General features: G+C 45.6%; 2 protein-coding genes across 4 annotated transcripts in view; one reads left to right on the top strand and one right to left on the bottom strand.

Moving 5' to 3' along the window:
- The window catches only part of LOC107269215 (L-lactate dehydrogenase), a 62,851-nt gene extending 46,210 nt beyond the window's left edge, over positions 1 to 16,641 (bottom strand). The window contains exon 1 of the mRNA XM_015742817.2: positions 16,421 to 16,641. The gene's annotated coding sequence lies outside the window, so the exon portion shown is untranslated. The remainder of the gene's footprint in view (positions 1 to 16,420) is intronic.
- LOC107269212 lies at positions 3,082 to 20,500 on the top strand. Of its 3 annotated transcripts, XM_015742809.2 has the most exons (8): positions 3,082 to 3,304; positions 4,898 to 5,180; positions 5,272 to 5,355; positions 12,926 to 13,028; positions 14,438 to 14,460; positions 17,454 to 17,609; positions 17,703 to 18,057; positions 18,199 to 20,500. In XM_015742809.2, the coding sequence occupies exons 1-8, from the start codon at positions 3,098 to 3,100 to the stop codon at positions 18,548 to 18,550; spliced, it is 1,563 nt and encodes a 520-aa protein (XP_015598295.1). In that variant the 5' UTR covers positions 3,082 to 3,097; the 3' UTR covers positions 18,551 to 20,500. The 3 variants fall into 3 exon arrangements, with proteins under 3 accessions (XP_015598295.1, XP_024942211.1, XP_015598296.1); XM_025086443.1 differs by lacking the exon at positions 5,272 to 5,355 and having other exon boundaries at positions 4,898 to 5,090; XM_015742810.2 differs by lacking the exon at positions 5,272 to 5,355.
- Positions 20,501 to 21,993: the final 1,493 nt, after the last annotated feature.

Raw genomic sequence — 21,993 nt, 5'->3', positions numbered from 1 at the left:
GTCCAATCTGAAGGACGATTAACAGATATTACAGCAGCATCCTCGTGGTCGTAATAAAAGGAAGAATCACCACGTGGATAGTACAATGTCTCGGTGAGGTTGCTTAGTCATGTCACCGATCGAGGATCGGGATCAAACCAGTATCTACCCTGGTAGCATAAATGGTGGCTGAATGACGTTATGATATTCTACGCCTAATTAAATTTCTATTGTACCTCCGAACCATCTTTTCCAGCGTAACATGTGCTTCTGTAGAAATAATTTTTTTTCTTCAGGCATTCTTACAAAAATCGATTAGTATAATTTGCTTGAATTTTTGAAAAGACGAATCTTTTAAGGATTCCTTTGTTACCCTACATAAGACTCGACAATGTGTAGGATTATTTTTTTGACTTCGCAAATGAAGGTCTCCGCGGTGGTTCTTCGTCAAGGATTTCGCTGCCTCACTTACGCCCCTGCCAGTCCCGTTCGCGGCTACGTTCGTGTACGTCCTCGTAACATTATAACGTGTAATCAGCGAACTTGGCTGACATTACAAACAGCGCCGCGTCACGCGAACGAGTTAGCACCAGCGAGAAAGGAGTACCGAGGAAGCGAGTGAGAGCTCGTAAGTGACCGCAGAGAGAAAGAGGGACGGACGAGGGCCGAGGAGAAGGGAGCGAACGTATATTTTGGCGGACTAAGGTGTAATCTTCGGGAATGATAGAGAGGCTGCACCGTCGGAGAAGAGGTCTGCCGAGGAGATGAGCCAAAGAAGGGAACCAGAATGAAGATTAAGAAGAAGAAAGATCCTCTTGGTTAGCTAACGGGGTGGGGATCTCCGGCAGATCGCGGATTGAGTCATTATGCTCCATCGCAAGAGAGACCACAGGCCACGATGCGCCTCAGCATCGGCTTGTGAAAGCAAACCGAACCGCGATTCGACATATGCATGCACGGACGTATATATACGGGATCCAAGAATTCTGTACGATTCTTCGTTAATTCTGGCTTCGAGTTATTGGGACTTGTAGATATTCACCTGGTTCAGGTTAGGTTCTTTGGATATGGGGTATAAGAGTATGTTTCAGAAAGATGACCGTAGAAATTCCTATAACGAACGATTGGATGGTGTCATTTTTTCTAGGTAGGAAGTATTGGACACGATCGTTGGGACATTGTCGTTGTCACGTTCGGACGCCTAAGGTATCCAGTTGGACGTGGCACCGGTTTAACTAATTCGGGACATTGTAACCCAATGACAAACGGACAGCGGTACCATAATATTATGACACGATGCGAGCCATTGACGGGCACTGACGCCATTACGAGATTAGGCTGCCACCGGATTTTATCTCGACGACCAAAGCCTCCATAAGCTAAGAGGATGACACGTCCTTCGACCGATAGAGAAGCGAAAGATAGCCACGAGAGTCCTCTAGAAAAACAAACACGCTATGATAATGAGAGAGATCCCTTTGGGGACCTCGATCGGACCTGTTACCTGACTACCGGACTGGCGCAACAGGAATTTTCTGACGACTCACTTATCCCTCTATTCCTTATTTACTTCTTTTTTCTCTCTTACCGGAGAATTCTTTTAGACTGACCGACTTTACTACCTCCTGGGAAAGTCTGTCAGTATGGTTTTCAGGGATCGCGATATCCAGACCCTTCTTTCTCGCATGTGCCAATTGACGAATTTACGAGAGTTCTCCTGGCAGACATTTGCCTCTTCGACGTGTACGGTCGGTGGCGAGGGGGGGACGTGGTAGAACGACAAAGGGAGTCGAGGTGGAATACAAGAAGAGACGTAAAGGCAGTTCTCGTTGTTCCGCGAGTTCATCGGAACGAACGAAGCGGTTGAAGCCGCCTGTCTGTCCGTCGGACGGTGAGTCCACTCGACTCCAGGCGAATTCAATGTCCATGCAAAGCAAACGGCGGCCTCAACGGCTGTCAATTATCCGTTATATACGGCCCGGGTCCTCAAACCCATCCTTAACGACTCCTCAAACCGAATACCCTTAGCCTCGAAAGCGGGATCGCGATCCGGGGCCCTTCCTTCGTTCGACATTGACGATCGAGGGTTCACAGGGAGGCAGGGGGGGGAAGGGCCCGATGCGTTTCCGGGAATCGTTTGGTATTCGGCGACCAAGGCGGGCGCCCTCGGCCATTTTTTCCTGGTGCACAACCGCCCTTGGAATAATGTGTCAGAATTGCAAATGTGCTGAAAGTCTCGCTGTAGCGATGGGCGACAAAGGAAATGCCGCGACGAGAGACATTTTTGCCGCGTTTCGTGATACTTTAGGCACCAGAATTCTCTACGAGCTTTGGATATTTCCGATACCTTCTTTTTATATTCCGTATCGGAACAGAGATCGCCATCTTCTCGGAGAGTTACCAAATGTCTAAGAATTCACGTTCAAAACTCTTTAATAATATGTAACTTGGAGATATAAGATTTTTCGCACATTCTACAGTATTTAAGGTTAGGGAACTAGACCCCTTAATTTTACAATCGTACCGCTAACCAGATATTTAGGATCTTTCGAACTATGGACCCTACAGGGCCAATAGGACACGATAACGAGGAAGTGGGTGCCAGGAATGGGTTGGCGAGGACAGCTCGCTCGTAAACGCCAACACGTAATAATAATAATGAGAGGCTCCTCCAGGATATAATGACCAGTCGACTAGTAGAGCGCGGGCTCAACTCGTTATTTCCCTCCGTCGGCCAGACGTCGCAAATCAAATCTAAACCCGCCACGAACTCACTCACCGTATTATGTTGACCGTAAAGGTTGCCGGGAAGAAATAGACCTCGGAATATCCAATGATCCTGGAGTTTCTTCTGGTATTCCTTATATGCTTTTCCACCTACGTCCTCACTGCCTTGCGTACATAGAATCGACGGTCAGAACTACCATAGAAGGTATCCTCCTCGTGGAAACGTTACACAAACAATTTTTCTTCCCTCGTCAGAATTGGTAACACTGGCAGTACCGGCAGCGCCGCCCGTGGACGCTTCGGGCATCACCCGTCTCGCGACTGTCATTTTCATGAGTAACGTCGAGCGACTTATATCGTAGAGTGCGCCGTGATACACGCTCGTACGTTTATGGCGATACTATACTATACGAGAGTGCATACTATAGCATACCAGTACCTACCATGCACGTGGGAGGATAATCTGTCGAGGAACCGTCGCGAGTATAATAGTTTATTAACCGAGCGTTGCGTGGAACGTGGAAGACGCAGGGTGCCCCCTCTCGTATCCCATCGAACTTCTTCGATACAACGGATCTTTAATTACGCTGATATCACGGTAATTAAGCCGATCAATGCGTGCCATTGTGATGCCGGCATGGCTCACACTCCTCCGGCTCGTGGGCCGCACAAAAGCACCTTGGAAAGTACCAGTCAGCCTTCGAGAAAAACCGAAAGGGCATAAACGCCCCTCGCTGTTTCTTCCTTCTCTCTTACTTTCATTCTTATTGCTTCTCTTATTTTTCTAATCCTCTCGCTCGCTCTCGTTATTCAGTCCCTCTCGATTCAATGGATTCTCTATGGTACGTCTGTACTTATTATTATTATAACAAAGTTGTCACGAGCGAGACTCCGTCAAAGTGACTGTATGAAATTTTGCTTGTCCTATGCCTTTCTATTAGTTTTTTTGTAAACTTACGTACTGTAAGTACGTATATGTACTTATATTACGTTACTAAGTACTTATGTACACAGTGTTCGTGTATAGTGGTGCAGTGTTAAGAGTAGACCAGTTTCTCTTGCGGTAGCGATACACTCAATCATTCTTCGACGTTGTACTCACGATTTGTGGCCTCTTAAATTTCACGAGCGTGTTATACTCGGCCGAATGATTTCGTGCTGCACTTTCCTCTTGTATTGAACTGTACCATTCAACCTACATATACCTATATTCCAGTGCACGAGTCGTCGCTCTTTAACGTTTCTCTCTTAAGATTACTACTATGTACACGTGTCGTTAGCCTATGGGATTTTCTCGTGCGGTATGTAGCCACGACTCAATTTGTTCTTACATGCATGCCGATGCCATTTGACTGATACTGCACACAATGTTATTCAGCGGTACGCTGAGATGCATACGATTTATTACGATATGCCAGAAGAGTAGAGATATTCCTTGTAAGATTTAGATACACGTGATACACGAAAAAATGTGTAATGTTAAACATTTATAGATGAGTAAAATTAATCTTGAGAAATACTAAGGACTGGTCTCGGGAATTCAAAAATTGTCACCCTTTGTGGTCTCTTGGTTGATTCCAGACGCATTGGAGAGTGTCCTGTGGAGTGAGGTAAAAAATGAAATAAAAGAAGGAGAAAGAGTATCGAGTGGAGAAGTTCGAGTAGAGGGGAAAAAAAAAAGAAAGATGGAAGAAAAATAAAGAGGAGAGGAAGGTTTTGTTTGTGGCCGCCCGCGCTGTTCTCAACGTTTGCCGTTCGAGTTAGAACAACGTCCTCTACAAAGGGCCGCTTGCATCTGCATCCCGAGTCCTTCGACAATGAAGGATCTGTCCACCTCTGGCATTAGCACATTTTTTGGCCCTCTATTTATCTTGCCATTTCCCAACCAACCTGTCAGAGGGGACGGAGTCGGTTGACTCATCCTTGCCGGCGCCTTTCCTTCGGGCTATCGAGTTTCCGTAGAAAGGTTCCATTAGATCCTGTTTATTCAGGACCTTGGTCTATATACAATATCAAAAATATCCTATTTAAACAGCACCAATCGCAATACTGTGGGACTGTGACGATAAACACTCGAACCTCACCTGCATGATCCTGGCGCCAGGACGAATTGTCGCTTGAGTTATGCTTTGCTTATCTTTTTATCCATCTGTCACTCTTTGCCTCATTCCGTTTTATCTTTTTATTACAGGTTACCGTAGCCAGCACCAGTACCAATGCCAACACCGTAAATCCCGCTGTAAATGATCTGGACTGGTTCGCCGATGTTGCCGAGGAGGAACTCCTGTATTATACAGGAGTCGGTAACGACATGGATTCTCTGTGGGCTGTTATAGGGAGTTTCGTTCCGCCGCCACCGAGACCACCATATCTTCCCGAAGAAGGTATTACAACCGACGGACTCACTACGTGCGATCTCTGTTCCTGGGCATGGAGAAACGATAGGCACTCCTTTTCCCTGGATGGTACTTTAGGTTAGTTCCTTACCAGACATTTTTACAGGTATTTTACATAAGCTAAAATCGATCCGAGCCTGAATGCAGTACCTGTTTACTCACTATTTAGAGCTTCGAGTTCCCACGGCACACAGTAGGAATACATATCCTTACCCGGACACAGTGATAACAAATCAAAGCAAAGAGAACCCAGGTAACATCCTTGGTGACATATTTTTTTTTTATTACTACCAACGTGAGAACTCTCACTATGCAAATAGATTTTCTACGAGTCTTACCACCTTGACGTTTTCTATCTCCTAGGTTTAAAAAAATCAATCGGCATCCAGAGGTATCTCTCAAGCCGATTAGATATCCGATCAGAAATATTAAAGAGTCAAGAACTCGTGTCGGTAAAATCATGAATATCCTGTTGACAATAGTCCCTGGGAGGAGCGGTGAGTGTTGTAATGACAATAGGATTATTTGTTGTGTATACACTCAGCGTGTTTGCGCCACGTTGTTTCGTTAAACACCAACCGCACTTGAAAGTCGAAACAATTCGTAGGGAGATACGCTTGGATCTTATATACATACAAAATGACTTTTAGGTTCCTGACTGTAAATGCAGTATACCGTATATATGCAGCTGTAAAGAATTGGTATGGCTCCGGACGAAAGAAGGGACAGATATGTATTTGATTTTTCATAGAACCAATGGTGGATATGGTGCGTACGAAAATCGTCCTCCCACGGTTGTGCAAGTGGCGACGCCATTAGAGTGGGCAAGCGTGGTAACGATCTTAGTAACGTCCATTAAGTTTAATGACCGAAGTCATTTCGTGGGTAGCTTTTGGTAGGGAAGGGAGCGGCCATGTTGGCGAGTGCGTACGCTTCGCTGACTATGGGGCACCATCGTATATAGGTAGTAAGCACCACGCGAAGGACCCCATGAGATCGTCCTAGTAATTCTCGATGGATAAAATTAAGAATAATAATTCGTTGTGGGGGGATCGAAGCCGGAGGCCGAACAGGGGCTTAACATCCGGTCTACGGCTCCTCCAATCCCAACTCACCGTGTCCCTCCCATACACATATCCTGTACACCATACGGAATACGTTGAAGGATATTTCACTGCAACGAGTCTCCACCCCCAATTTCTCCCTTTCGTTGGCATTATTGAACTCGCCCTGAATAGCTTGGACGCACGCGAGGTTGGTACGACTTTCAAAATGGCGGGTACGTTCCCTACCGCCATGATCTTATCCACGATCTGTATTGAGATAAAAATTTTTTTTCAAATTTACAAAAACAAAATTTTAATTTCCCAACATCGGTAGGCAGATCACGATTGACGTTGATATATAATTCATTTTTTAACGCGCAGAAATAGAGGGTGCCAAGGGAGATACTTCGAAAGGGCGGTAACGTAGCAATCAACGCGTCACCTGGCTGGCCACTATGACGTAATAATTACGAAATCGCACCCTGGGACGTATCTTCTCTCGTCCGAAATGCTATTACGTATAATATAATTAATGTCACTGCTCTAACAGGATATAAATTTCATATAACGAACGTATCTGCGAATATCTAACTCTTTTTCAAAAAACTTGACCCGTGACAGTTAAACTCCAGCTGCGTCTATTATCGTAGCGGCTATGTAAAAGTTGCGTAATCCAGCCAAGCGCGTTTACCTGGGTCCTAGTCCATATCTGAATAATAGTCGCTAGTGCTAATAAAACGTGTTGCTCAGGTATGGCCGAGTCAGTTGATGTTATCTTGAGAGGCATGGTCGGTAGCCCCGGTAGTCTCAGTGTCGTCGTAGCCTCCAGGTAAAGGAAGGTAACGAGGTGTTTTGGCGAATCGCACCTACCGGCCTAGTATACCTATACCGTCCTTACCCGTATACCCTTTACTAAAATAAAGGGACCAGCCGAGTCTCCATCGGGATGCGACCGAAATTTAGCTCCACCTCTTTCTTATCCCCGCATAAACTTTATCTTAGAGACGATCGTGAACTGCACGTAGATTTATTGGCAAGGCTGCATATCTCGGCCGGCCTCGCGGTACAGCCAGTGGTACGTGCGTACGCGTTCCAGCAGTTGCACGAGCAGAGTCGCCGAGCGGTCGATTCAAAGTTTGCGGACAAGGAAGGAAGGTCTGTAATTATTATAGTCGAGGAGACGATTACTGGAATTTTGAGAATGGGGTATCATAGAGTTTATACGCTTTAGGTATGCTCCGATAGGGTTTTGATAAATCGCTGGAGTTTTTGGTACCGGCAGTTTTGAATGGACCTGTAGGGCTGGCTGAGTGTTGGGTACACCAGATCAAACGACACGTCGCAGAGCGCGGGAGATAGGATCTTTGCCTCCGAGGCTGCAGAGCCCTTCTTCAAAAGATCCTTCGATCCTGCCGCCAGGATGCAGTAGAGAAGTCGCGCCCCTATGTAGATGCGTTAATATATATATATATTTACATGGCTACGTATAAATGGTAAAGCGTCCCATTACGTGGTTATCAATTGTCTAATGAAAACAAGCAATATCGAAAGTGCCGCTCTGACGCATCTAGTATAAATTACGTGGCTCTATCGAAATACTTAGAAATTTGTCCTACCTATGGTTCCACGGGTCTCCATTTAACGGAACAATTTTTTCGGCTCTTTCGTACAGACGCCTAAGGGACACCCACGCGCTTTCTGGTATTTCTGGTAATTAAGATTAAAACTACCTGGCTTAGACGTCAGGGGACGCGCACTATCGCGTACCAATGTCTACGTATGCAGGTAACTATGTACGCAGGGAACTATTCTTAACCACTTTTGAAAATCGTCTCTTTATCTCGCGCCACTTGCCAAGGTATTTTCAAATTTGAAGTTATCTCGAGACGGATGTTTACTTTTCAAAACATCCGCATTCCTCGTAAACCTTCACGGAAAAGTAGGTTGAAAATTTTTTTTCATGTATTCTGTATTAGTATATATCTTGAATATACAATTTTTCGTCATATATACGCAGAACGTATTTTACATATATTTTTGGTATATATAATACAAAAAATTTGACGTTCCAGATATATACATGACGTATAATAAAAAAAAAAATTTTTTTAAATTATATTTCACTCATACATTTTCGCGCATGTACCTATGTCCTACCATTCCCACAATGTAACTAGCCAACTTTCTGGCTGAGTAAACCCTTGGTTAACGTTCGCTTGAAAAACCATCCAGACGTTTCAATAAGTTGGCGGACATTGAAATCTACTCGATTACGACGTGGTTTGCCACTTTAGCCAAGAGAGCCTACCACGGTTCATTGAGTTAGCAACCGGCAGCCATTTTGGAAGCGTTCGACGATCAGCTTCCACGTTTACGTCCAAAGCGAATAGTAGAATCGGCTCTGGATCCCACGAATGGACCGTCCATAACTCTTTCTACCAATACACTCAATGATGAACAAGGATGCCTTAAGGGTCGGTTCTTTTTTAATTTTCACTTTGTACATCGCGACCAAACTTATTTTGACACTTGAAAAAATTTCCATTGTCCCACCCCATTCCGCTTCGCCCATCCACCGTGCATTGGAGCAATTCAATCAATTAGCACTTAGTGGTAGTTTTCAACGAACCAGATCAACTGGAAAAGCTGCCTCTCGTAGGCACACGTATGGTAACTGTCTGGCTGTCAGTCCGTCTGTCGAATAGGGCCACACCTTCGAAGACAGAGGAACAAACTGACGTAGAAGGAAGCCAGTCTGGTGAACCAAGATGGGATGACGGATAACTCGGGCGGTCGATCGTTCACCTGGTGATGGATCTGTTCCCAGCTATCCTCAGTCCCTTTCCGATCCAGTACGAGATCCTGGCATCGGCCTAAACGATCACTTAAGCATTACTTGGCGACACGGATCGAACATTCTCAAAGAAATTTTTTTTACTTTTATTACCACAATAGTCAACCAGACAACAATTTGTTATTCACGTTATTTTTTCGAGATAATATTTTTTAAAAAATTTATTCACTTTTCATACTTTGATCGACGAACCTAATTAGGATCGTTCGATCTTGTCCTTTAACTAGACCCTATTGAGATATTCACTTTCCAATATAATTTAATGGTAATTAGTCCCAGCGATCGTGTGGTAAATCTTCCTGGGAAAAGATTCGTTAAGGTAACCCTAGTACGGGTAATAGAGAAAGTATTGAAATATGAGATTCTATACTAGGAAGTATACTGCGCAAGCATAACGATTCGCGAGCGGTCAAAGGTCTGGTAAACAACGTTAGACATCTTCCATAGACTTTCCACAGTGCGTAAGGTCCAATTGATACGTCAGGATTAGCGTTTAGGAACTGGGCATTAGACTTCATTATCTCTTGACGTTTCTGAATGGCGCGAGGCGCCTCGTGAAGGGGCGCCAGGTTGACCCTTTCGACATCCCAGGCCGGCCCTTGAAAGCCCGTAAAAAGCAAATAAAGGTGATTTGCTGGTGGTTTGTCTGCCAGTAGCAGGGCTGCTGCCCTTACTTATGTAACGACGGGTAGGAGCAGTGGGTCCAATCTGACAAAAAAAAATGACCAGATAGAAAAATCATACAGAATTGAGTTAACAGTGTGTAGTTTTTTTTTCCTTCTTATTTTGCGATTAGAAAATTCCATGACTGTATATAGATATATCAGGCTGGGATACTGATTTTTATTGTAACTATAAACACAGGCACGATACGCCAACGGTGGGAATGCTTGTAAAGCAACTTGCGAAACGAGATAACTGTACAGTTCTGATTCTGGTTCTACAAGCTCGTAATCAGACCTACGTCATCCAGAACGTACATCATGTACCTAGTATCTACACACCTGTAAGTTTAAGCGACGGTCGTTCCCCGAATTTATAAATTGGCTCTTGCGACCCACGCGGACTTGAGACTGCCTACGGCTTACCGATTCGCTTTAATTAAAGAGTCGCAGACTGCGCGCCATGGGTAACACGTCCCTGGCACGGATGGGATACAAGTGGAAGAAAAGTATATAACCATGTAGGTATGGAGCAAATATATAGGTATAGTCGGATAGATATAACATGCGAGAGAGAAAAAAAATGGAAGGAACATACGTAGACGGAATAAATAAAATTTCACTACCGGCCGAATGTTAAAAGTCCCCGTGCGGACCTCGCGCAAGATGGCTCAATTATCACAGCCTCCGGGCCGCTCCTGGATAAATTATCGTCCTTAATGACATATTTATTGAGACCGCAGAACCGTCCTACCGGGAAATATTGGCAATTTGCCGGTTCGAGGTAACACGATCTCCATCTCTTTGGCTGACGCTCCTTTTACCTGCTCCTACTCATTCTTCCTGATCATCCTAAACTCGCTTTACTTGTCATCAGACTTTTTTAACCTTTCGCCCGATACACCGAATGATTAACGTGGCGGATATCTTCTTCGTGTATTCCTGGAATACCAGGAGAGACGGGCACGGAATTTGAGAAATAAAGGCAAACCCTATGGCGTACTAATATCCCATTAGCCGCTATAGGTAAGACGGTACCCTGTGAACGCATAGCATTGTAAAATACTCAGATTCCTATACTATATCTGTAGTAATACCACGTTCCTTTCCGTAATTTCCGCACGAGCGAAACGTTTGTAATTTGCATAATAACGACACGAACTCTACCAACCTACGGAATAAAGTAGTACGCGGTTGTCCACCTTCGGATCGAAAGTACCTATTACATAGGATATGACCTTCTGGCACGGAAAACCTTATGGGACCTTACCATGCGTACTGCTCACTCTGGGAAATGGGGGTTGCTGCAGGTAACAAGGATACGCACCTATTATATATATATATATATATATATATATATATATATATATATATATATATATATATATATATATAGGTAGCTGCGTGTGTTACAGTGGCAAAGAAATTTCGTGTAAAAACTCCTGCGGGAACACGTGTCCCCGCGGTGATCTCGTTGCGTGTCCTGACCCCCCATAGCCACGGACAAATCGCGTCTAACCCAACTCCACGAGACGCCATTATTCAAAGGGAGCCGTAATCTGGCCCCCATAATTGGAGGCCGAATTTGAAATATGAGCTTAGCCAACGTACATCGAAGAGCACCGTACAGGGAAAACGGTATCGGACACTACGAAATCTTTTGTACGCTCGATATAGTCCTACCGAAACCATTCGTACGGTATACTCGTCCGGGCACAAGTACAGAATTTGCGGTTGAAAATTCCGTTTAAAACGGTACGAGCTTATACACTCGTAGAAGCCACGGAACACGGTTACCTCGACTGCCGGGGTTTAATGCGTCCAGTGGTTTGCTCTCACGTGTAAAGCAACACGGTGTTTTTATGCTTCTGAATTTTTTTTCAAGAAATAATACCTTTATACAATATTGTATTATAACTGAAACAATCTATAACGTCGTGCAGGGTAAGAAATCCAAGCACTCGGGCGTTATTACACATCTGGTATAGGTACGTACCTATTGCTATTTTTCTATAAGCCAGCAAATGCCTACGTATACGAAAAGTACTTACCTACCAGGTCGCATACAATTTTTCTCATCTTGCATCAAGGCTATGGCGTCCTGCCGACACGGATGATTGATAAGTCTCGTGTAAGGTGTTATCAGGCGGCATGCGCGCTGTTATGTTCACGTCAGGGCCCTGGAGAGATCCCATGGTACGTATAGCCCTCCTTTCGGTACCCGTCCACGCAACTTGTTGCCGTTAATTCAAACTTACGTGTCGGCGTGTTAACTCGATCTTTCATTTCTTGTTTTTTCTTTTCCTTTTTCATATATTCTTTTTGGATCTGTTCTGCCTCTTTTATTCCTCGTGCGTTACCCACGCGTTATATGGCGATCGAACGTACTGAATTCTACTAGCGTGGATATGGATATCGGTACTTTTGAAAATAATTGTAAGGACAATTGGGATTTTGAAATTATGAAAAAATTTGAGGGACCAAGTAGGATATGGCTAATTAGTTGGCGTTAGTTGACTATTAAGGCGATAGACGGCATTGGGCTTCTTGGGTAATAGATCGATATTTTATTTATAAGCCAACGGAACTGCTGTCGGCTATGGGTGAGAAGGAAATTCAACAAAAAGATAAAAGCGAATGCCTGGACTCCGACAGGGATTGACGGACAGAAACAAAATAGTTTTTGAAGTGGGGCTACCCTCGTGTGGGTTCGTTAGTGTGTTGAAACTCTTCACGGGGAATCGACGTGTTCTCTGAATATGAATCTTCGTATTATTATTCCCACGAGTGAGTGCTCGATGATAAAAGGATCTTTAACGAGTGATGGTTAATCGAACCTAGTAATTATTGATGATATTAAAAGGACTCGTATGTACACCTTACTGAATTTCGTAATGATTTTTTTATTGATTTACGTATTGGTGTTGCGTGTACACGTTGGTCTTATTATTCGTAGGAAGCTTCGCTTTAATGGACTCCGTTCCTTTAACGATTGCAAATTTTATTACGAAAATTTCCTACCGGCTCGCCACGTGTACCACAGCCGTGTCCTGCTTCGCGCATGCGCTCTGTAGAGGTATCGCTCGCGCCCATTATAAAAATTGGGGATTCCCCGCGGCGCAACCAAATTCAAACGTGGCTTCGGTGGGTCGGCTCATTATCGCGCGACTTAAAATATAATACGTAACGACGTCACCAGCTCAGTTTCATAATGTATATTGTTAACTGTGTTTCTTACAGTCTCATATTTATTTCTTACAGAAGCACCGGGCGAACTTGGATGGGTCCTGACTTTAGTGATAGTTTCACTGGTATCAGCCGGTATAGGAGCAGTTGTCATGGTAACTCTTCTTCACTGTCGAAGGTATGTATTTCTGGTACTTTTATATGACATACTGTTCGGCTAGGATTAAATCAGTGAGGAAAATAATAATGGTGCTATAGAAATGAAAGATAAGGTTTTTTTTTTCCACGGAATCCAATTGGGACAAATCTGTAAATTTGAAATCACGAAACTGGTCTAGAATTATCGGTCCCATTGTTTTTTGTTAATCGCCAAGCATCCTTGGTTTTGCGATTAGTTTTTCAAAAACCCTTAAGCGTATTCCTCGTCGGAGCCATGACAACGTCTCGAAGCGTCGGTTTCATTGAGTCTCGTTTAGTCAGAGAAATCGTAGATCAGGAGCGAAACGGGTTCGGCACAATGGAGCTAGTTGACTGGTGGGCCATCGAGCGAATAAAAAAGTCGGAATCGATTTGAGCCGCGGGCATTCGAAAAAAAGTCCGAAATACCTTGTGCCCGTCGTGCCGCGGGAGGTTCATTATTCGTGATACGTGCGAGCATTTGGTTTCCATGAAAAAGACTATTTCCAAATGGGGATAGAGTGGGTCGATCGCTGAGGTCAATCGGGCCGCCATTTAGGGTTACACCGGTGCCACCACTGAACCATTGCCCGACTAATAAAAACCATCATCCTCGAAACCTACATACGTATCTCCGTTTACCATAAATAGAGGACATGAAGAAATCTCAACAAAATCGGGACAAAGTACCATTATCAAAGTTCGTCGGTATTCGTAGGATTTACCTGAATATTGATTTCAAAAGAAACAGCGACAAAAGGACCCAGTGGGAGGATCAAATTTATTCCCAAGGATCTTGACTCTGGCCAAATGATATTTACTTGTAAGAAAGATATCGTAAAGCTCATCCAGCCAGAAACATTTCTAACAGAGGAGCGAACGGGTTCGGGAGGTGGTAGAACAGGGACTTGCTAACTAGATCGATCCGCGACGAATCCATCGGTGACAGGGAAACGACGAAGAAGTCGAAGACAGGATGAAGAGCCATGGTCGTTTGTGGAGGTGGAGAACCGGGTACTCCTGGTCACGCCTCGGAGTGTGAGACTCGTTCCAGAACTAAGGGAACTTCTTAAGACAAACACCGCGCGATGCTGAATTCGTTTCGGACCAGGTTCCCCCAAGATTCCTCTCATCACCCTTGGTCCCCTAACGTCTCATCGCTAGGGCAGCCACTAGCTTTTTTATCCCGTCGGTAGAATCCAAGGCAACCGATTTCCTCGGCATGACGAGTCATTCATTCAGGACAGAGTTAATCCGCCATTAAAGTATACCATTCTTCCTCGATCCGTGCACGTAGAAACGGAAGCCGCCATCTTTAGATCGAAAAAAAAAAAGTTGATAAAAGTCAAAATATTCGAAAGATTTCGATGCTGGATGAAAAGTATTAAAAATTACTGTCTTTTGTTTCAGATTAAAAAGCACCGCTGCCAGAGGTAAGAATCTTCGGACAGGTACACCAACTACGTAAACGAATATCGAATCACTATTCATCGGACTATGAAACTCGTCAGTTTGCACGAACGATAGCGCGATCCGATCGCAGCCCCCCAATGACCAACTCTCTTCTAGACTATCACGGTAGCTACTTAAGCATCTTGAAAGCGATCTTATATCGAACCTCCTAGGAATCACGTTGGGTAATCCGTTCGTAGAAGCGCAGCTGCCGCGTAGGACCTATTAGTATAGAGTTAGCGGAGCAAAAGACTTGGCTCATTGCTAGGGCGAACACTAACCTCCAATTATATCGAATTAACATTCCGTGTATGGAGCAGTGGCCCCGCAGCGGACCTGACAGGCTCCAGGTTCGAAGCGATTCCCAATTATCCGACTCCCCTACTGCGTTGCCGTCTCCGGTACTCTAGCCATTCTGAAATTGTTCGTTGTGCGCACCGAGTCCTGGTTGATCCACGACGAATTCGTCCACCAGGTAAGGCACGCTGCTCAGATGGTTATCCACGTCGATCCGGGGGCGGAGAAAGTAGGATCGATCGATCCCAAAGTAAAAGGTTAAAGTAATTCGTCTACGTCATGAAGCCGATAAACATCGAGAAATACACAAGATGGCGCTAAGTGTTACGATAAATTGGGTGGTATCAAAAATCTATAGAATACTAAATAGAATCCAATATATTAATATATCTCTATCTCTAAGGTATAATACTACTGTATCCGGCTTATGTTTACCGATAGTATCTCGTGCATGCTTGGAGGTACGACACCAGGAGTGTCAGTATCTATTGGAGTTTAATTAGTTCGCATAATGAAAGCGAACCCGTGACTCCTGCGGAGGGTTAACCGTACGGGATCTTAGGAAGGAACGACGTAAGAGACAGTCGGACGCGTCTAATTAACTTTCTGATTTAAAATCACCCGCGACTCGATACGATCGACAAAGAGCGACATTGCAGCGCCACTGCCATACGCGAATGCGCGGGTCACCCGAATTAATTACCCGACACTCGTTCTCCTTATACGATTTCACTCTCTCTCCCTCTTCTTCTTCCACCTCACCATTTGGTTCAGTTTCACTCACTTCAATCTGCCGATCTTTCTCCCGCGAGAGAATGCTTCTCCGCCTCGATTCCTGCCACAGCCCCGGAGTACTCACACTTTCTCAACGGCGTTCAGCCCGTGCCTGAGTCCCGTCGTCCATGGTGGTCCGTTCTCGGTTTCCCCGCGATCGACTCCGACGCGCGGTTTCATCGCTTTTATTAGCACGTTCGTAATCCGACCGGCACCAAACCCTGGACGGATGGATGGCGAAGGCTCTCTACGTCCTACCGAGAACCCATCGGCCACCGTGATTGTTCTAATCCATTTCCAAGAGTAACAGTCAAGCCTGAACTTGGATATGGAGAATGAGAAAAAGTTGATTAATTTTAATGACGAGAAAGCACCGGCAGTAGTTTTTAAAAAAATGTATAAAAATATGCAAACAATAAAGATAGGCATTTGCGTATTATTGCGAGAAGCAATAAAGTCAAAAATTTATTATCAGTATGTAACTCTTGTACCGTATATATACATATATATATATATCGTTAACGCAGAAGCAAGAACGATCAACGGATAACAATGAAGTCTCTCAATGACTCGTACGAGTGGGGCATTCTGATTTCTCGATGATCTCGAGATATAATGGAGAGCTGAAAGCCGTGTAGAATAGACCAGCCAAGTGTGGTAATCCGCTTATCGAATTTGAGACGACATTTACGATCGGCTGCTGAACTGCCAATGACATTCGATCGAATTGTACATCCAACCTGCGCGTACACATATAGAGACTCGCTAGAGGAGGGACTAGAGCCGAGTTAGTCACGAGTCATGGCTCCGCCGAATAAGACTTATACAGAGTGACCATATCAGATCGACTGTTCCTACTATTAAACTCACCTTCGTATCTTCTACCGTTGCTAGACAGTCAGACAGCAGGACGGACGTGTAGCGTACAGAACGTTTCAATTTTACGTGTCGCTTCACTACCAGACCCACTCTACATACACCTCGCTCACAACGAATTAATATTCAAATAATCTAACCCGGTAAATCACAGCAGCGTCGTGGGCTGTACAATGGTGAAACGCGAAGTGACAGGCGGGAAGAAGATCTGATTAAAGTACGCTTCCTATGTGGCTGCAATGGCGTAATCGCAATTAGTGGGCGTCGACCCGAGTATCGATCTTTCTGCTTTACCACGCCGAAGGTGTTTTCGATTTTGACCAGGTAAAATCGATTGACTGACATCGCGCGGGCCAGCCGCGGGAAAAAGCTTCTAGAAGGAATTTCTCAAAAGTCGATAGTAGAGCGTACTCGAGCGGAATCGATTAATCGATACTCGGAAACGATCGAAAAGGCGATCTCCGTATAGTCTCGAACCAGGGGCGCGTGTGGGTTCCCCTTGAAGGCCGCGTAAAAAGGAGCGTGATGACGAATGATACGTGCGTAGGTTATGAGGTGCCCCAGAACCATGAGATTCCCATAATCTTCTTTTCTCTTCTTTTTTTTAACCCCTTTTTTTCATTGGTTCCGCACGGTCTCATGGCTACTTACCGCTGGTCGGCTTCTCTGATCTATGAATTCTCGAGCCGGTCCGCTCCTCCCCTCGACCTTCTCCTCGCGTTCCTCTGCTACCCTCGCGAGACACATGACGGTACGATGACGAGGGCACAATGAGGCCATACAGAAAACAGGCTTTTCATACTACGGGCATGTCATAATGCGGGATTTAATGTATGCCCATACCTATCGGGATTCTGCTTAACCTCACCTGGCACTTCATAAGCTTCTTCGCCTCGCATATCGACCCTGCGAGTTCAACGCACCGGGCACAATGGCGAAATACGAGTTTCATGCGACTCTCCTAGGACCTTACCCAGGGCGCGAAAGACCTCAGACCTTCTCATAGGGAAAACGTTCGATTTTGCAGGTACCTGCTGTGGTGTAGGTGTCGAGGATACGTCCACGCAGGAGTCGGCTAGTCCTGCCGGTGGCGGAGGTGGTGGTGGAGTCTCTGTGATACCCGATAGGCCACCACTGGAACTGGATAAATTACCACCCTATCATGACGTTACACCTAGTCCAGGTGAATTTACGCATTTTCAACTAGGGAACTGCATGCTCATCCTAAATGTAAATTCGAGCCTTGCTTATACGTTTGGTGCTCGCAATGTTCCAGGACATAACGTATGGTCCTGGCTTGGGTCACGTCGCGGGGGTGGTACTCCAGGAGTAGTCGCTACACCTTTGTCCCTTCCGCAACATAGGAGAGCCATGAATCTACCCGTTGAGAACCACTATACCCACATGCAGACCGACGAAGCTCTCTACGCTGAACTCGACTCGCAAGCAGCCAGCTACGCGAGCGATCTTCAGCTGCAGATGAGAGGAAGCTCGACCTACGGTACCACTTCCGGCGGTCAGGACGACGAGTATCACGAGCTGGATGCCGCGAGACTGCATCGTCATTACGGGGCTGGGAATAATGACGGCTCATTACGGCGGGACGCATTGCGTACACGACACAGCCAAAGGTAAGAGAGTTTAAATTATCACAAGCAAGGCATCGGCAGAGTAAAGTCAAAATGACTTGGACGTTACGGGCGACCGATGACGATAAGAAAAGAAATTGATAATGATACTGGCTCGATATTTTCATTATATTTTTCAATCAGGTTGCAGGAGCCTGATTACGAGATGTATGAAAATGGACCAACAACCCCAAGGCCGCCCAGTCAGCTCCAACACCATCATCATCAGACGATCAGAACTGGAAGCGGTGCCAGTGAGCATCCATCCTATCAGAACACAGCATACACAGGAAGTGACGCTGAACCGGATGGTCCCACGCTTAGCAGTGCCCCAAGTAGTGCTTACTATAGCGACTTGAGTTCGAATTCTGCAAATCAGCAACTGCCACCTTCGGCATCCGCCACCAGTCTTCAGCCTAATCCTCAGAATCTGGAGACCCCGCAGTACAGGCTGGCAGCGATAAACGAGAGTTCGGTGCCGTCCGATTACATCTAGAACTTTTATAAAACGACCGGCGTGCTCGATTATATTCTCTAAAGCTCAAAGGACTGTTAGATTATAAAATCGGCGGTAGGTGAATTTCTCGTATCATCGGCGTCCAGCTACAATTGTGATCCAATCACTTTGAGTGAGGCCGCCCTTGTTTTTTCGATCTTTGATCGCGGTAACGAACTGCTCAACGACTCGGAACGCCTGTCGTGGGCTCGCCCTAGTTCGTGCCCAAGTAAAACCGGGTAAAAAGAAGACCCGTTGGTGAGGAGCACGTCTGCGGAAGTGACGAGTCTCATGCCGATCAGAGTCAGTGAACCGGTCGCCACGCAGTGTCCCTGCCCAAGAAAAGTGTGATCGGATGTATCGTGTGCATCGGCAAGCGCAGGAGCGAAGACTCGTGGTAAACAAAAATCAAGACTCAAGAACAAGACTATTTATTCTGCGAGAATATAATGTACAGAGGGATCTGCAGTAATCAGTTTATCTAGCTGCGAACAAACCTAATAGACACGTAATACACGGTGCGATGCCAATCGGTTGTAACGATTGCGATAACGGGGCCGTCCTAACCGCACGCCCCCGCGCGAGTACAAAACAATCGAGTTACCCGCTATACTTTTGTAATCTCTGATCTAATCGGAAATCTCTCTTGGGGCTCGGTCGGAGGGCCGGCGCATACGGAGCGTAATATATTGCCTCGTCCATGTAGAAAAGGTTCGGGCGTTTGCGCTCGCGCGCGCGCAGCCCCTCGCCTACGGTCGCAGAGTCGGATATACGTGGCACAGGGGCCAAGTGATGTGTGCGACGTTGGATTAAGTTATTTTCGTCGAACAGGTGTCTCATAATTCGACGTTCGAGTTTCACGCCGGCATCGACTGCATCCGGCGGGATGGACTGTGCCTCTGCACCACTCGGACTGGCTCCCTCATTCTGCGTTAAAAACGGCAGGTTTACGTTTCCATTGTTAAGTGGGAATCGAGGTCGGAATGGAGGAGATAAAAAGAGAGAGAGAGAGAGAGAGAGAGAGAGAGAGAGAGAGAGAAACAGCATTTCGCCAGCCGGCACGCACACTGCTTCATTTCCCGTTCCGATTCCACCGAGCGTTTTACTCGTCTTAATTGCCTCTCAGCTCCGTCGGCAATTGTCCTCGTGCTCGACGTGGAGAAGACGTTTTCATGCGTTCTCGGCAAGACTCTCTCGCCTACCCTGAGGCCATCTCCAGCGACCACCTACACGTATTTACACGCGGTCCACTCTCCAGGCGACGTAAGTCGTCCTGAGAAGAGAGTACATGCGAGTAAGCGAGTATACCTATATATATATATATATACACGCCATGTGCTCGCAAATATATGCGCGTATACCCATATACTTACGAGCACTTTAATTTATTAGGGACGCGTACGCGAGCCCCAAGAAATTCACTCCGCGATGCACGTTGAGTGCAGCAACAGATGCAACAATGCGGCTGCTCGCGGGCACGCAATAATTAATTGCATCCTCGCGGCCACAATGCCGGCTCGGCCGCGTTCGAAGCGCATTATTTCCTCGCCAAAAGAAAGAAAAATCTTGGCCCTTCTTATCGGCCGTGTTACGCGAGAGCGAGAGTGCGCCGAGGGTACGTGAAACTGGGTACGTAGTATATCGGACGACCCGAGCGAGCCCCGTTAATTGGAGGCAACCACTCCTTCGCCTCTTGCGGAGGCCTCCCTTAAGGACCATCTCCATAGGTCGCGTTATACAGGTAGCCAAGAAAACATCCCGTAGTCTTTCTCGACAATGCTCGTGGGAATTATACCGATGGCTCTGGATATAGTCTGGCTATGGCGCACCATACCGCAAAGACCTAGAGTTGGAAGTAGGATGTGGCCGGGTATACGAAGGACGGTCAGGCCCGCCCCGACTGGCACTACGTTCCTGCCGGGGCATATAAATTATACATGTAAATATACGGGCGGCCGGGCTGAGAGATCGAACTCTGAGATATCAAGATATGTGTTGGCGACCCCATCCTCCTTCTGCGTGTCCTCTCTACACCTCGCACAGCCACAGCCGCAGACCAGGCTCCCTCTATACGCGCACGTTACACACCGTCGACTTGTATACCAATCCGACGCGTCCCACCGATCGTCCTTATAATCCCTTGGCATTCCGGCGAGTGCTCGCTCACTGTCTGATTCGCTTAACCGGCCGTCCAGTCTGCCGTTTGTGCTATTTCGGCGTAATCGATGAAATCTCTGGATTACGATAAGTTATTCAAAGCTATTGAAGTCGCGCGGGTATCTCATGACGATCCCTGTATCCTTTCCGTTGACGAAAGGACTACTTAACCTATAAAACGTGGAACATTTGTACATCAATTCGTCTTGTTAGCCGACTACAGAAGTCTACGCTCGTGTATATTCTAACCTCAAAGCCTTTTAGTTGTAAGCCTAAGTCGTTAATTGTAAAGTGAATGAAATCAATGAATATTATCACCGCTGTACATAATATAGGATTTATAAGTAAAAGTACCGTGATGGTGAGTGCCTCCTGCATGGACTTTTCTCTACGGTAATTCAAAATTATATAAATATATAAATACGTTACGCTGCTCTTGCACTGTCATTGTCGGGGTGATCTTATACCTGTATAAAACGTCGTAAGGCACTGCTCGTAGAATTTCTAAACGACAACTGTACTGTACGATACTGCGTTCCACGTGCCAGTGGAATTCGTCGATATTGTGACACAAAGCGTATCGCCTTTCGTTATCTGTTACTTTGAACTAGAAAGACATCGGCACCCCCCCAGCACCTGGCGCATGACAAGCCGTATAGTTTTGGCTATAAATAATTCATACGCCGTCGCATCGTGCTATGTACATAGACGCATAGAGTGTAAAAAGAAAATTGTAACGCGCGTGATTTAATTGTGTACATACATAAATACGAACCGCGGAGAAAAGTAGGCAGGCTCGCATGTATAATAAAGAGTCAGAACGCGTCAGTTCTGTCAGTCAGAACAGATAGAGTGCACGTGCCAAGAGAAAATAGAGCGAAGAGAAGAAAAAGAAGATAAAAACGAAATACGGCACGATCGAAAAATAAAGTACGATTTTGCACTTAGACACTCTTTCGTTTTTTTTTTACAATATCCTATATCGCAATCAAAACTTCCGGTTTCTGCAGCTCCTTATACTTTTAGGTACAGAAGACGATGGTATATGTTGATCTTAATTTTTTCGTTTATTTTTTTGTTTTCTTTTCTTTAATCAGTCACAATAAATATCTGGATAGCACAACGCAACCTCTTTACAATTCATTGCAGCGGCAGGTAAATGCCAAGCCTTCGCAAGAAGGATGGGGACAAACGAAATGTGATAAGGATCAGGTTCGAGTAATGGCGGAAGGAGAAGTGTGGGACTTGGAGAGATTCCGGTCAGTCCAGGGAGAGACAATAGTCCT

This window comes from Cephus cinctus, unplaced genomic scaffold, assembly GCF_000341935.2.
Source record: "Cephus cinctus unplaced genomic scaffold, Ccin1 Ccin1_scaffold0617, whole genome shotgun sequence".
In the NCBI taxonomy this organism is placed as follows: Eukaryota; Metazoa; Arthropoda; class Insecta; order Hymenoptera; family Cephidae; genus Cephus; species Cephus cinctus.
This window is presented reverse-complemented; position numbering and strand designations above follow the sequence as displayed.

Bases quoted from the DNA above. Each gene is read 5' to 3' on its own strand.
- LOC107269212 (XM_015742809.2), top strand. From the start codon at position 3,098: ATGGCGATACTATACTATACGAGAGTGCATACTATAGCATACCAGTAC. The intron at 5,356-12,925 runs GTAACATCCTTG...TATTTCTTACAG, and splicing joins TCAAAGCAAAGAGAACCCAG to AAGCACCGGGCGAACTTGGA. The intron at 17,610-17,702 runs GTGAATTTACGC...GCAATGTTCCAG, and splicing joins TGACGTTACACCTAGTCCAG to GACATAACGTATGGTCCTGG.